This window comes from Gallus gallus, chromosome 5 (assembly GCF_016699485.2).
Source record: "Gallus gallus isolate bGalGal1 chromosome 5, bGalGal1.mat.broiler.GRCg7b, whole genome shotgun sequence".
In the NCBI taxonomy this organism is placed as follows: Eukaryota; Metazoa; Chordata; class Aves; order Galliformes; family Phasianidae; genus Gallus; species Gallus gallus.
Window position 1 is genome coordinate 2124956 of NC_052536.1, and position 15849 is coordinate 2140804.

The 15849-nt window shown below is 40.2% G+C and overlaps 1 protein-coding gene across 15 annotated transcripts in view; it reads left to right on the plus strand.

Moving 5' to 3' along the window:
• NAV2 (neuron navigator 2) overlaps window positions 1-15849 on the plus strand; it is a 306190-nt gene that overhangs the window by 206911 nt on the left and 83430 nt on the right. For all 15 annotated transcript variants that reach the window (XM_015286245.4, XM_015286247.4, XM_015286248.4 and 12 more), the window contains 4 exons: window positions 1067-2162; window positions 4348-4460; window positions 7859-7967; window positions 9696-10085. In XM_015286245.4, coding sequence (XP_015141731.1) covers window positions 1067-2162; window positions 4348-4460; window positions 7859-7967; window positions 9696-10085 — 1708 coding nt within the window. The remainder of the gene's footprint in view (window positions 1-1066; window positions 2163-4347; window positions 4461-7858; window positions 7968-9695; window positions 10086-15849) is intronic.

Sequence of the window (15849 nt, forward strand, 5' to 3'; positions counted from 1 at the left end):
GTGGTTGCAGCGGTTCATGATTTACAGGGCTGAATTCACTGCGCTGCCCCTGCTGCCGAAAACGCACGCTCTCAACCGCTGTTGATTTTTGAATTAAAAAAATGCAGCTCTGTACAGAGTTTACTTTAGTGCTGGAGGGCAGAGGAATATAGGTAAGAGCCGTTAATCCCCAGCAGGCTGCTGGGCAGGCGAACAGAGACAGATGACAAAAGTTAACTGGAAACATGAGCAGCTTAACAGAAAACATATTTGTGATAATTGAGAGAGTAACGTCTCCAGAAAGGAAACTCTGCAGAGAGAAGCTACAGAGGAGAAGTGGCCACTGGTAGGTGAGTGGGATTTTTCAAGCTTTCTCTAAGCTCTATGCTGACTTCTTGCAAAGAATGTGTAATGCTCAAAGTAAGTAACCAAATTGGATCTGCTCTCTCCGAGGGGGACAGCTGTGCAGTTACTGCCACTGGTTTCTCTTACAGCTGCATTAAAAAGCGTGGTAAGGTATAAATTAGGTTCATCACATAAGGGCATGATTGGCTTTGGTTTTGTACATGGAGTTTTTTTCTGCCTATTTGTAGATGAAGATCTCTTCCCCCATAACGGAAAGAGCTTCGGATTTATTTCTTTTTCCTTACTCCTCCATTTTTTTTTTTATACTTGAGGTTTTTCTAAGAATTGAACTCGGGCAGCAAAAATTTTGCCAAAAGCTGAGAGAACCCTTAGTTAGAAAACAGTGCTATGTTTTTGCTAATGAAAAAGTATTACGAATCTAATAAAGAAGAACACATTACAAAGCACATTTTGGTTTGAGCTATTTTTTTTTTCTTTCAGAAGGAACTAAATGTAAATTACATAGTGGGGGCTTGTTGCTTTGCTGCTAGATAGGAAAACTGGCTTTTGTTTTCAATGAATAATACTGATCTTTAAAGCAGTGATGTGTGTCTGCCTTTTCAATGTTACTACTGTAAAGCTCCTACTGTTTCATTACAAAAAGAATCTCAGACCAGCTATAATATCAAATACTACTGTGTTTTGTGTCTCTTTTTTAAAATTTTAATTTATTTTTTTCCAGAGCCTGCAGACAGTACAGCTTTCCAGCCCACAGGAATGAATGAAAATGTATCATCTTCAGTTCAGAGCTGCAGCAGTACTACTAGTTGCAATAACTCCTCGGCCATCCCTCAGCCCAGCTCTGCTATTAAGCCTTGGCGCAGCAAGTCCCTCAGCGCTAAGCACACAGCAACGTCTTCCATGCTGTCTGTAAAGCAGCCCGTACCAGAGCCTCCAAAGCCACCCTCAGAAGTTGTCAAAACAACTCCCAATGGCCAAAAATCTATGCTGGAAAAGTTGAAACTCTTCAATAGCAAAGGAGGCTCCAAAGCAGGGGGGACAACGCTTGAGTGTTCAGCGTCTCGTGACAACAGTTGTGAAAAGCTAGAGACACTTCCCAGCTTTGAGGAGAGCGAAGAAATCGATGCCACAAACCAGAATGTGAGCAATCCAGGATCGATGTCCAGTAGCCCCAAAATTGCACTCAAGGGAATCGCACAAAGGACTTTTAGCCGGGCACTGACTAATAAGAAAAGTTCTCCCAAGGGCAATGAGAAGGAGAAAGAGAAACAGAAGGAGAAAGAAAAGGATAAAAGTAAAGACACGGGGAAAAGAACATCTATCACCGAAAAGCTGGATGTAAAAGAGGAATCAAAAGAAGAACAGACAGTGCTAGCAACAACAGAGATGCCAAAAAAGTCCTCAAAGATTGCAAGCTTTATTCCGAAAGGAGGAAAGCTGAACAGTGCCAAGAAGGAGGCCTCAGCCCCTTTGCACAGTGGAATACCAAAACCAGGAATGAAAAACACCGCAGGGAAATCCTCAAGTGCCCCAGTTTCTACAAAAGAAAGCGAGAGGAGCCGCAGTGGGAAACCTGGCTCGGGACTCTCGCATCAGAAGTCTCAGCTAGACAGCAGGAATTCCAGTTCCTCTTCAAGCTTAGCCTCTTCCGAAGGAAAAGGCATCGGAGGCCTCAACAGCAGCAACAGCAGCCAGTCTGTCAGCGGGCCAGCCACCACACACAGCACGGGAAGCAACACCGTCAGTGTTCAGCTACCTCAGCCCCAGCAGCAATATAGCCACCCGAATACAGCCACAGTAGCTCCGTTCATGTACAGGTATGTCTAACTGCTGGGATCATCCCTTTGGAACATGGCCTCTGTGTAGGAGGATTCATTGAAGACACTTTTTTGGGGTAGTGAGGCGACAATATGGGTGCCGTGTAGAATATTGCATTTATATATTTACCCAGAAACTGCTGTGAAAGGCAGTCAGACCAAAGTTGGAGGTGGACTCAGTGATCTTTATGAGTACCTTCCAACTTGGGGTATCCTATGATTCTCAAGTGTGTAAGAAATTCTGATAGATAGGAGCTTGGATAGTCGTACCTGACACTTCTAATAGTTAATATCAGAATGCTAACACCTCGTACAACCACTGCCCTTGGACCATGTGGATTAGGTTTATATATCATAGCTTGTAAGTGTGACTAATGGTGGTAGCGAGTTAAAACAAATAAAAAAATAAAAGTCCCTTAGTATAGGTAAGGCCAAGCACAAGGTCTGCTCCGAGCACAAGTTCTGCTCTTCTATGCTTTCAGTAGCCCAGAACTAGATATTCATAAGATCAGCCATCTGTGGAGACAGCTAACCTTCAGGCCAGCATCTTGTGTGTGACAATGGCAGTAGAGGACACATAGGGAAGACTAATGAGAAGGAAATGACTAAAGAAGCTTTCTTGAGGATATGCTGCCAAACCTGACCATGACAGAGGAAATTCCTGAGTCTGATGGCAAGGTTTTTGGCTTTGACAGCTACATCATGGTTTTCTTTCATGCTCCTTAATTCTTTCAAGCAGTTATTCTGTCATCTTTTTGCTGCTCGTGATTTTGTAGACCTGTCGTATCTCTCCTTCCCTCACAATGTGTCTTTTCTGGCCTGTTTAGCTGCTGCTTGTGCTTCTTGTAGGAGATGTTATTCACACCCTTTTGTCTGTCTTTATCACTCTCTTCTGTAATTTTTCAGTTGTACTGCATGGTTTTTTGCCCTTGATCTTTTGGCAGGTGTAGTGTAAGAATGGTTGGCCATGTTGGTTTTTTTTGGAAGTGAAATTAAAATTTTAAATAAAAGCAAAATGAAGGAGACAGATGCAAAAGAATTGTTCAGACCTATTGCTAATTGCTAAGGCAGGCAGGAGAAGAGTGACTCTTGAGTCTTCTGAGCCATTGAGTGTTATCTCTGTGTCTATGAAATAAGGTGCCAGATGTCATTCTGGTATGTAGTCATGTGAAAATGAACAAGTTGGAAAAGAAACAGCCTAATACTTGCATTTATGTTATATGTTCTGTATTTCTCTTGTTCTCACTTTCATCTACATACATCACCATTACTGTCACATCTTTGACGTATGGTGGGATCTACTAATGCCAATTTTTTGAAATTTATTTAGAGGTGAAAATTGCTACTGTAGCCTGTACTTTTTAAATCTGACTTCCTCATCTTGTTATTCACAGCTATAGCAGATTCCTTAATGTGGATCTGCATCTCAAACACAAACTGTAGGAAGGAGAATGAGTCTAAAGTGCCACCGTTAACACACTGCAGTTGTAATCTCTGAAGAAGTTGTTCAATGTTTCATATTAGGCCAAGTGAAATTAAGAACATTACAGTAGTAATTGCTTGCTATGCTTTTGCTCTCGTACAGCACTTCTTTTGACAGGAGAACTTCCTGCTGCTTGTTGATGTGGCTCTTAGAGCAAAAAACAGCGCAGGCAGTAAAATGAAGTAAGCCAAAATATGCTACCTACATCTGACAGTACATTCTCACCACATCCCTTTTACATGGCAGCCATGTTGTCAGATAGCAAATTGGTGTTATCCAGTCATTTATTTTAAAATAAAAATGAGTCTCATTTCTGGTTACTGAAGAGAAACCAGCAGGAGTGTAAGATGCCATCACGCACTGCCTGCTTTTATTTATGTAAAACAGACTATTAGAGAAAATCACATTAATCACAACAAATGATGGTATTGATAATTGAAATCAAGTGGAAATCCAAGTTTCTTAGGACCCCATTTGAAGAGCTAAGAAGCCTATGTTTGACCATGAATTTTTTATTTTTTCCAGCTGAGTGCTTGCTTCCATTTCTAGGACATAGTTCAAAATGAGACTAATGAATTATGTAAAATCAGTCTGCTGGTCTATTCTGGAGGGGCTGATGGCAGGTGCAATTGTCTAGTTGTTCTACTTGAGCTAATTTTGTTGGAGGGTGTCTGCACATCTCTATTTCGCTTTGTCTTACAGATCACAGACAGAGAATGAAGGAAATGTAACAGCTGAGGCCAGCACGGGAGGGGTCAGCATGGATTCTACTCTCTATGTCAAAACTGGACAGCCTGGTCTCGAAGACCTCTCAGGTATGTCTTGCAGGATGACTTACCGTGTTGCAATTAAGTGAGAATGGACTAAAGCAAATTTGAAGTCAGGAGCTCTGCTGTAGGGAGAATTTAATTTGCTTTAATTTCTAATGTTTTATTTCTTATTAGTAATGGTATTTTTTAACTGTTCAGCAACGGAACCTGGGTGTCAATAACATGAGTAATAGATGCTCAAGTTGTACGGAGTGGTGTGTCCCCTGCATTTCTTGAAACCATTGGGTGTTCTGGGTGCATACTGTCTTCTGGGATATGTACAACACCTTCAGGGCTACCTGTAGTGAAGATCCTAAGTATTCTCAAATATATATATATACATATATATATATATATGTATGTATATATATACATACACATATACATATGTAAAGAAAACTACATTGTTTCTTTGCTTGCAGAAAAGAGGTGGTTTTTTCACCAAGAAGATATCAAAGTCCAGCTTCGGCTTACTGTGTCTAGCATGCACAAACTGACGCTGATGATGTGAAACTGATGAGAATACTAGCAAGTGAAGTTAGAAAGTCATTTGTACTTTTTTCCTGAATTCTTGCTACTGGAGGGAGTATTTGATCATTAGCAATCATTTTTTAGCTTGCCCATGGTAACTAAGCAGTTTCTAACAACCATATTCTATTAAGGGTCTAAAATGTACATTTAAGTCACTGTCAAGTCTCCTCCTTGCGTTATGATTTTAGCAATGCCTGTGATTTTGTTTATTGGATACTATTACAGTTTATCTCATTAATCATAGAATATCCTGGGTTTTTTTATTGAGTTACTTTTGGTGTGCTCCACATTAATGTGAGTTTTGAGACTGATTATCCTGCTTGGAAAGTCATACATATATGTATAAGTTTCACACCTGGATCGATTTCATATTGCATTACATTTTCTGTCAATGCCACATTTGTGTACTCATATACTGATGGCAAAGACAAGACGCAGCATCATTGGTAAGGAAAAGGGCTGCAGGAGTGCATAAATGGATGTGTATAAATGTGTATAAATTGTGTAAAAATTTGTTTTATATGTGGGATGGTTAAAAAATAAAAAGTCAAATGGCACAAGAAGTTTCCTGATAACATTTTTGGGTTCATACTTAAATAAGTGAGTCAGTTCAAAGTATGAAACAGAGGGTGTCTGGCTTCATAGGCTTTTTCAGTATTACCTCTTAACTGTTGTATAGCCTAGCCTGGATAGTTGTCACCCTGTAAATTGGGAAGTGTTTAATGACAGAGGTTATATAAACACAAACTATTATTCAACTAGAATATTTAAGTTGGGATCCAAGAATGCAGAATGACATGACAGCCTCAACGAATCGAGATGCAAAACACAGCTGTGTGTAGCCAAACTCCACAGACATTAGCAGTCAATAAAGGAGTCTTAAGGGAAAATGAACAAGCAAAGCAAAGTGGTCCCCCGATCCAAATAAATTAGAAGAAATAAGTAACAGATTTCTTCTTTCCCTCCGTAGCAGCTAGTGGAGCTATGATACAAAGCATAAATGAAACAAAAGAGTGCAGGTAGGGAAAACAGGAAGCTGAGTGATTTAATGATATCGCCTGCTCATGAAGAGCTAAGTGGTCCGATAATTTTTAGTGACACCATCCAATGTCTGTCTTCGTTTTAAGTAACTGAACATAATTTAAGTTAAAAAAAAATTGTATCAATTTAGACTAGTGATAGCATTAGAAATTAATATACATGCTGTAAATCTAATGTATATTCAGTTACGAAGTTACTTACTGTTCGCCTTCATATCTTTGAGAGAAATGATCTGTAAAAGAGCACTCTGACCTTTGTTAGGCTGAAGGCCTATAAATATTTTATGTTCTTTACCGCAGTAATTTGTTTTCTGTCCCAGGGACCCAGTGGCTAAAGGAATCACTCATGTTAGACGGCTATTTCCAGTTCAGCCTGATCATAATTATTTGATCTTGGGCATAAGTGAAATTTATTGTTAGGTTATTTCCTAGGGACTAGAGACCTATAAAACATTGCTAACATGGACACTAACTGAGTCATCACTGTTTGTTTCAGAAGGGCTAATAATGATATAAGCATAAAAATCTATCATCCCCTCCCTAGATAGTTCCTTGTAGTCAGGGCTGCAGCTCTTTTGTTAAGTGCTTTGTACTGCTGCTGCTTTCCAAGTAAGAGTCTGTCACTTGGTCTGTCTGTGCTACCAATCTGGCATCCTTCAGAAGTATAAAGTTGAAAGCAAAGAATGTGGGAAATGCCAATGATGAAGTAAAAGGCTATTCAATCTGCTCCTTGTTGCTTCTGATTTGTATAATATATAGATGGCCATATAAACCAGCCGTTGTATGGATGACCAGTATCCTTGCAGCTTAAAAATTCATTACATGTGCAGAAAAGGTTAATATGAAGTGTGAGGTTTTAAATCTGCGGTAGTAATTTCTGTAGTCATGAGCTACAAACCCTTCAGAATGATATCATTCCCTTCTGTGCCCAGCAAGTTCTGTGATGGCTTTTCGGAGGTGTTCTGCTTCAGTGTGGAGCTTATAAAAATCTGTTAGCACTACTGGAAGTCAGTAGTCACTTCTTTTCGACCTCTTAGAAGATTTAATTCTAATATAAATCTCATCTGAACTAGGACCAATGCATTTCTTAATTGTCAACTGAGAGCAAGTAAATAACTTATACTGAGACACCAGGGGGATTTTAATGTATGTAAATGTATTGTAATGTAAACTCTTCCTGTGGAGGTAAAGGGCAGGGTAAAAATCTGTTTTAGAACAGAATATTTGAAGAACTTAGTTTTTGCATAAGTGCCAAGGAAAGTAGAAGTTACCACCCAGCTTTGTGTCATGTAGCCCATTAAAGTAAGGATAACTTTGGCGATGTGGGTAAGCAAAACCTTTGTCTCTTTCACCTAAAACATAACTCAGCCTGGAGCACCCAGGCAACAGCATTTAGGTTACTGGAGAGCTGTTGCTGTAGAACGAGATCTATTTGAAAAAGGAAAGAGAAGTTCTCATGAAAATGCAGTACTGTGAAAATTGGCCTGATGTTAATAGTGTCAATATATGGGATGGAAATGATGGTATTGATGGAGTACGTCTTCCAATGAAGTTGAAAGTTAACTGGGATTTAAATTGGGTCATGTGGGGAAATGACAATACAGAACCGCATGGTACAAAGGAAGCCTGTGCAGTAAAGTTAACAAAACAGAGCTGATTCTGTCTGTCTGTCAATGGCACGCGCCTGCTGTGGGTGAATGGAATCTGCACTGTAATCAATGTAGAGTATTAAATATTAGAGAAACGTCTTTGAGACAGATTCAGGCAAAGGTAACAGCTCAATTCTGTGCTGTTTCCTGCCTTGTCCTTTCCAATGGCTTGTTTTTCCTCTAGGAGAGGATCCAGAAACTCGGCGATTACGAACTGTGAAAAACATTGCCGATCTTCGACAGAACTTGGAGGAAACAATGTCCAGTTTGCGAGGAACCCAGGTCACTCACAGGTAATGACATAACTTTATTTATAAGATGTAAATCACTGTGGTCTTCCTTTGCATCTCTTAGATCTAGCTGAGTTGTGTCTCTGGAAAATGATTAGCACTGACAGGTGAAGATACCGTTCTTTTATTTTACCTATAAAGCACAGATCTTGGTTTCTGCTCAGTGTTTATGGAGCTTTATGATGAGCAACTGATGGTGGCAGTTTGTATATAAAAACAGAGTTGGAGAATAAGCAGTGCTGGTTGAAGGCATTAGGTGATGTTTGAATGTGGGTTATCATTTAAAATGTTTCTTCATCTTACCCCTTAAACAACTTCAATGTGTTGCACCCCTCTCCCCCCAGTGTGTAATATTTTGTTTAAACAAGCAGGTGAACTGTGCCTGACCCACTTGAAAAAGTGCATAACTTGAATTCCTGACCAATCTTTGGACAAACAGTTTTTTTCTGACAATATTAGTCATCCATGTATATAATTTTATTATTTTTTAGCAGCGTTTAGAAATCTCCAGCGATATTTAGAATATGCTCTAAATAAACCAAGGCTATGTTTGAACATTCTGTGACTCAGACCTGTTCAGTGCTGAGCAGGAGTCTTGGGATAGTGAACTGTTGGCCCCTAATGAGGTGAGGGTCCTGTACAGTGCTTACAGACTCCAGCCCCGCATGAGTTCATTGCATGCACGCTTTGTGCTTTGACTTTGTATCTAAACTGAGACAGAGCTTGCAAAGATGAACTACCAATGCATGTATTTTTGTTTTCAGAGTTCAATTAATATGACAACTCATTATGGTTTAATTACTGTAACTGTAGTATTCTTAGGCTATTGCAGTGTATGCTCAGTGCTATATTGGAACTAGTACAGTGCTGCTATCCTTAAAAATATTTGCAGTAATAATTTAAAAGAAAAGTGGTGCTATGTTAGCTGAGCAGGAAAGGAAGGATTCCTGTGGGTGAGAGAAGTTGCAGCTATAGGTCTGGAAAAAGGCATGCAGACCATACTAGCATTACTCTTGAAAGGGATGCAACACATTCACACTCTCAGACATGCAAAATATATGACTTAATATAGCTGATGCTTGTAAAAAATGATATTTGTAGGCTGGGACCTGAAATATGTTCACAACCAGAGCCCTGTGTAACTATTGTCAATATTTTGAAAAATGTATCCAGTTCATGAATATATAAAAGATATTTTGGAAAATATTGCTTTTCTTATTTTTCCACTTAATGCTTTCTTTAGTGTAGGTACAGCTTTCATCTTGATGCTAGATGCATCTCCTGAGTCATTCAGAAATGCAGGCAGAAAATGTATCAAAAAATAGTTCTTCATTTGTTGTTCCTTTCCTTTGCTTAGTATCATACTCCCTTGCGTAGGGTGGCAAAATGTGGCATAATAGAGTTATATGTGATTGAAGGTGGAAAAAATTACACTTCGATACTGTGGATAATCCATTAAAAGTTCCTGTTTAAGTCTTCTTCTGTTTAAGTCTTCTACTTGAACAGTAGGTGGCCTGAGTGCAAAACTATCACTGTTTATGGGTGGCGCTGCAGGGATGGGCCTAACTCTCAAAGCTTTGTAGCAAGTGAATTCTGTTAATGATTTACTTATTTGTGACTTGGTAAATGTTCTGAGCATAGATCTTGCAATCTGTACATAACATCACCTGAAGCCTCGTGATCTACAGAGCAGTCCATTTTCAATCCAGTACTTTTTTTTTTTCTTTAAAGCACGTTGGAAACTACATTTGACACCAATGTGACCACCGAGATAAGCGGTCGCAGCATTCTCAGCTTGACAGGGCGACCAACCCCTTTGTCGTGGAGACTGGGGCAGTCCAGCCCCCGCCTGCAGGCAGGTGATGCTCCATCCATGGGAAATGGGTATCCTCCCAGAGGGAATGCCAGCCGCTTCATCAACACGGAATCGGGACGTTACATGTATTCAGCACCTTTGCGAAGACAGCTAGCATCTCGTGGCAGCAGTGTCTGCCATGTGGACATCTCAGACAAAGGAAGTGATGAAATAGATCTGGAAGGCATCACCATGGATGCCACCGGCTACATGAGTGATGGAGATGTGCTGGGCAAGAATATCAGGACTGACGATATCACCAGTGGGTAAGTGCCTTTTCTTTTGCTGTTAAATACATGATATTTGGGTTGTGCATTTTTGCACTGTGATAAATGAGGCTGTATGCCCTGTGACTATTTTGAAAATGAAGGAATAAAGAGAACCACAGTGATGGCTTTGGTAAGCATTTGGAGGGACAGCTCATTATCGCAGTTAATTTAGACAGTGAGATTTAAGTTGATGTGTGTCTTGAAAAGAATTATTCCTATAGATAAGTATAGGTGCCTACGATTAAACGTTTTGCTGAATCAGGATCATTGTGGCAAGCCAAACACATACTGCAACATTCATTTATGCCCACAAGATGGGGAGAGTGAGGCATTTTCTATACTCTTACTGAACTCTTTAGCTGCCTGAACATTTAAGGGGAAAGTTCATGGAAAGTAAATGAGTTTACACCTCATTGTGTATGGCAAAATAATTGTACGTGTAAATCAAATCTAAAAAAGAGGTTCCTGTACAGAAGTTTGAACTGACAGAAAATTATTATCAAGATTTTACGTCAACATTCTACCTTCACTGTGACTGCTTAAAAAATAAAAATATTGGAGGTAAGACTGGATGATCTCCAGAGGTCCCTTCCAACCTCTATGACTGTGATTCTTTGCTCCAAGGTTGCTATTTAGTTAATTGTAGGAAGGTTAGCTGTTATTTCTTAGCTCAAATACATCAGCATTAGACTAATGTTAAAACTGATCTGTGAGATGCAGGTGGCTGATTTACTTTTCTGGTAACTTCTTCCCTGCCTGGCCACCTTGCATCATTTGCTTTTCTGATTTATTTAATAAGTGATGTTCGTTGTAGCACTGCCCTGTTTGGAAGATGTAGTATCTCTTACCAAAATACAAACTTGGAATTCAGGTGCTTCATTGTCACTGATTTAACCAGGAAGTGGTCTAGAAGCCTCCATTCATTCTGTTCTTTCTGAATCTTTGGATGTTTTCAAACTTTCTTTTCAGAAAAATCAGACTTCATTTTTAACTCTTTGTTGTAGAAGCATATAGATATGTTGAAGAGGCCAGTGCAAGGAATGTATCAAATTCTATTTCAGGTAAAACCCCACTAGCTGTTACTACATTAATCATGCACTATACTACTGAAATGACTTGTGTTTATAAAATGAAGCAGCCTAAACCTACATTCTGCAATGTTTATTGTAGTAACAGTTACTGCATTTCCTCTGGACGGTGACTTTTATTCAAACTTATGTCAGTGATTTTTGTCATAAAATAAGGAATATAAGTTCTGAGTAGCACCACAGTTTCTGTAAAACACCAAGGATGAATTGAGAAGTGTCCCAGGCAGAACTGTCATTTCATGCATTTGCTTTTCATATCTCAGAAGAGCCCCAGACTTTGCAGATTCAATGACAGTCAATGTACAAAGTTCAGATTCCAGGAAGAAGGAAAGGGAATAATAAGGAAGCAGTTCAGTTTATGAATGCTATTTCCAGAGAAATCTGTGTCTTTGCTCATCTCTATATATCATTTCCTTTTCTATGACTCCCTAGTCACCCCATAGAGTATGAAGGGGAAGTCTCCATAGTCTGAAAATACAAGACTGGTCTTAGATTCTGGATTTGAGGGACTCGAAATAACATGTTTCTGTCAGTGGTACCTCTGTCACTGAAGCAGTATATCAAAGCAGTAAGTTAAATCCCAGGCTGGCAAATATGACATTTAGCAAAACAGCTCCACAACAGCTCGTCCCTTGCCTTAAATGTTAGAATTTCTTTAACTGAGAGAAAAATGATGTGAGTAGAGTACTTGACTTTTATTTCTCTCTAGTTTTTGAAGAGGGGCAATAATTTTCCAGCTTTTACTTATATAACCATCCAGAAATTGATAAATCAGATCTCAATTTAGGACAGGAATAACTGTGTATAAATACCTTTTTCTACTCCACGCCTGTTGCCTTTAGCTACAAAAGCCTATGTTGCTAAATAATGTGGGTTTATAGACTGTTATTGTAACTGTCAACTAAGTTCCAAGGGCAAAATCTATATTATAGGCCAATCCACAGTCAGAATGACTTAGCTTCATTTTCAGATTATCACTGGGGTTTGAAGCTTGGGCAGTTTGCAGAGCTTCTCATTGCTGCAGCAGTGGGCATTTGAAATGAGCGTTCCTGAAAGCAGCCTCGCAACATTGGGGTTAAATTGTCTGTGGAGAGTAATGGCGTGCAGATTCCTTGAGAAGGGAGTATTGCAGTATTGAGTTGCAATAACAGCATTGGATGTAATCCTCAAATCAGCTGGGAGAGGTAAACTTTCTGTCAAAATATGATGATGTTACCTTTGGTGAATCTCACTGACACCTATTAATGCCAAATGACCACTTGCAGTATAAACAGATGTTTTGGTAGTTTCATGAGTTATCTTCATTTTATTCCCCCTAATAAAAAATAGGGTTGCACTGTGTCTCTGTGAGACAGGCTGCTTATAAATCAGAAGAGTTGCTTGTAAGGAAGTGTCATTGCGACTTGGTGTGGAATGAGTCTCTGAGATCAGTGTTAGGGTGAGTGTTTCCAATATTTTCAGAAGCTGAGTTACAGTATGCAGAAAACAGCACAAGAGGGCATTTATATCATGAATAGCTCTTTATTAGCTGATGTATGTTTCACTTTGTCATTTTCAGAATTGCTCCAGTGCTGTAGTCTGAAAGCCTTGGATCTGTGTTTTCATTGGCAAACTGATAGGGAAGGAAGCCAAAATATTTGTTACAGCCAAAATAAATCCAATAGCCAAGATAAACTATTTGAGCCCTGTGATCCTGATGCTTTCTCTGAAATGCACTGGGTCATGGGAAGTTTCATTTGGCCTCTTTTAATAAGTCTGCTCAGGCAGAGCTCTGGCATACATTGTTAGTATTGATTTCATAGGTTGGAAAACGTACCTTTTCCAAACAGGCAGAAAATACCTGTTAAAACTAAGAGGGTCTTCAGGTGGTGGATTGAAGGCAAGAAGCAATCTCCTTTTGGAAGCTAATACATAAACAGAGCACTAAAGCTCCCAGGCTGGGATTGGTGCATGGTGGTGTTCCTGGTGTCTGGTCCTGCAACACGCTGGTCTGGACTTGTGGCCTGCTCAGAAGGGGACGGTAGGAGGCACAGAGCTGCACCTACCCACCTCTGAGTTACATACTCGTTCCAGGTGGAGAGGCAAACTCAGTCCTTCTGGGGGATTGTTTGCAGGGTTTTTGTTCACTTCAGCCTCCCTTTAGCTGCTCGCATACCTTCTGACTCCTGCCTATTTTTTTCTTCTGTGTTCTCTCTAATGAGATGTAGAGTTCATTTTGTTTTTATCTGTCCTTGGAGTGGAACAACAGAGCTCTTGGTCAGAAAGGCATCTTAACATTATTTTCTTTTAGTATAACTAGTCCTCTGACTAGTTATAGGTAGGGTAATAGGTATAGGTAAACTTTCGTTACCCTAATGTGCAGACTTATATGCAGAATTAACAGCCTGGCCGTATTGATTATTCCCAGTCACAAATTTGCTCAGGAAATGGTCTGTGATCAGCAAACACGACTCAGCCAATGCTACTTGTTGTGGAAACACCTGTTGCAGCAAAACGTATGTGTGCTGGTTTGACAGCCCAAGCCCAAGAACCTGCACTTGGAGGCAGCGTGGACAGGAGCAGTCCTTACCCCTTCTTTCCATTTCATTAACATCCCCATTTGTTTGCTGCTGTGCAGCTGATCCATTCCCATCACAGACCCCTGTTTCCACAATCAGTTAATGTGTTTCTGTGCGCGATGCTCATGCAATTCTCATTCTTTCTTGTTTATTCAAGCCTTTATGCTCTACAGGGATCTTTTTACAAACACTTAAAACAAGTGAATTCAGAGCACAGAGGAAGGGAAATCAAAAAGGAGATCAGACCGCAGTTGGGTGGGGAATCATACTTCCCCTCACAAACGGTGAGCTAGAAGTCATCTTTGTGACCCAGGGCCATGCCTGCCTTGGAGTGACATAGGCCGGAACCAGCACTTAAACAGCTCTGTAAAATGCAGAGGCTGAATTTTAATAGGTGTATTTATTAAATCCGTTAGAAAGCAACAAGGAATTCAACATGAAGAGCCAAAGAGGAGCATTCATTTCAGTGAATACGATGGATATTTGCAGTGGTCTTGTGTCCTAGTTGCTGGATTTTGTACTATTTGTCAGTCAGTGATACGTACATTTCAGATGTTGTGCAACACAACTTCTCTTGGGTTTGAGGTTTAAGAAAAAAGAGAAGAGCTATACTTCTTGCTGCTAACTACACTTGCTCTTGGTGGCAGTAGTTAAAAATAACCATTTCCTTCTAAACCGTCTGCAGCAGAAATGGTTGCTGCTGCAGGTCATTACGTGTGGCTGGCTGGCGGTCAAGAGGCTGAGCTAATTGTGGTGTAAGCAATAACCTGTATGCCCGGTACACTGAATGCTATCTGTAGTCTTTTCTGACCCTTTGTTGCAGTGATTACCTCTGTTAGTTGTTTTACTGCCCGCTGCACTTGGAATGGTGTGATTTCATTGCTAAGATATCATCACTGCAGTCCTTGTATGGCTGTAACACTTGAACATGGCCAAGAATCATGAGGGGGCTAATTGTGTCTTCCTTCTCCCTCTGAGAAGAGTGTTTATTTGAACTGCCTTCTCTCTTGCTGGAACTGGCTCTTAAGTTTTGCTCCTTTTGACATTGCAGAACAGCAGCGCAACTAATAAGGAAGTCAGCCTAGCAAGCTCAACATTTTGAGTTTTATGAAATAGTACTGGGGAATCTTTATTTCTGACTTCTTAGTAAATTGTGATGAAATTGGGTCAGAAGGTCTGGGTTTTAAAGTTGTAAATGTTCTGGTGCTACAAAAACAAAAAGAGAACACTGAAATTGGTGTAAATAGCATCCTAAGAACTGTACCCAGGGATTTTTAGAGCAGGCATGGCTAGAATGTTACATAAGCATTTTCAATAGTACCGATGTTGTAATGTTATTAATAGTTTTAAAATATTCTTAAGTATTGTCCTCATTTTGGGAATAGTTCTGGTGTCAGTTTGAGTAAAACTGTCAACAAAACAACATTTAATTATTTATCACAAACAAAATCTCGCATAATGTGGTCTCATAGCACTTTTCTCTCATTTTAGGATTTGACATAGGTAGACATCATAGGCCCGTAATTGACAACCTTAGAGATATCTGGAATGGAGCATGTTATCCAGCACACCATTAAAAAGCCATCAGCAAACCTTGGACAATTTAGCAGCACAGTTGGGAAGCAAAAGACAGTGTTTATAGTAACAGGAGTGAGAATAACCGGCAGTAGTCACAGTCTCTTTTCTTTTCCCTTCTCACTGCCACACAGTAGCTGTGCAATGCTTGGGACACACTGAGCCATAAATAATATTTGTCTGTAGGACCAACCCACCATTTGTGTTGTGTGGTATTTGCTGTTTCCTCATATACACTGTCCAGCCGGAGCTCAGGAAGTGTTTGGACAGCACTCTTGGATGTAGGGTTTGGGTTTTTTGGGAGGTCCTGTGTGGGGCCGGGAATTGGACTTGGTAATCCTTGTGGGTCCCTTCCAACTCAGGACATTCTGTGATTTCATGACTAAATCCAGTCCAGCTGTGGGGCTAGCCAGCAGAGGGAGATGCACTCATGTGGCTGGGAGGGAGCAGAAAGCACTGGGAGGCCCTGGGGAGCCCTCCCTGCACTCCCCACTTTTCTGGGCCTGGCAAGCAGCAGCACACTCTTGTTATTTTCCTTTG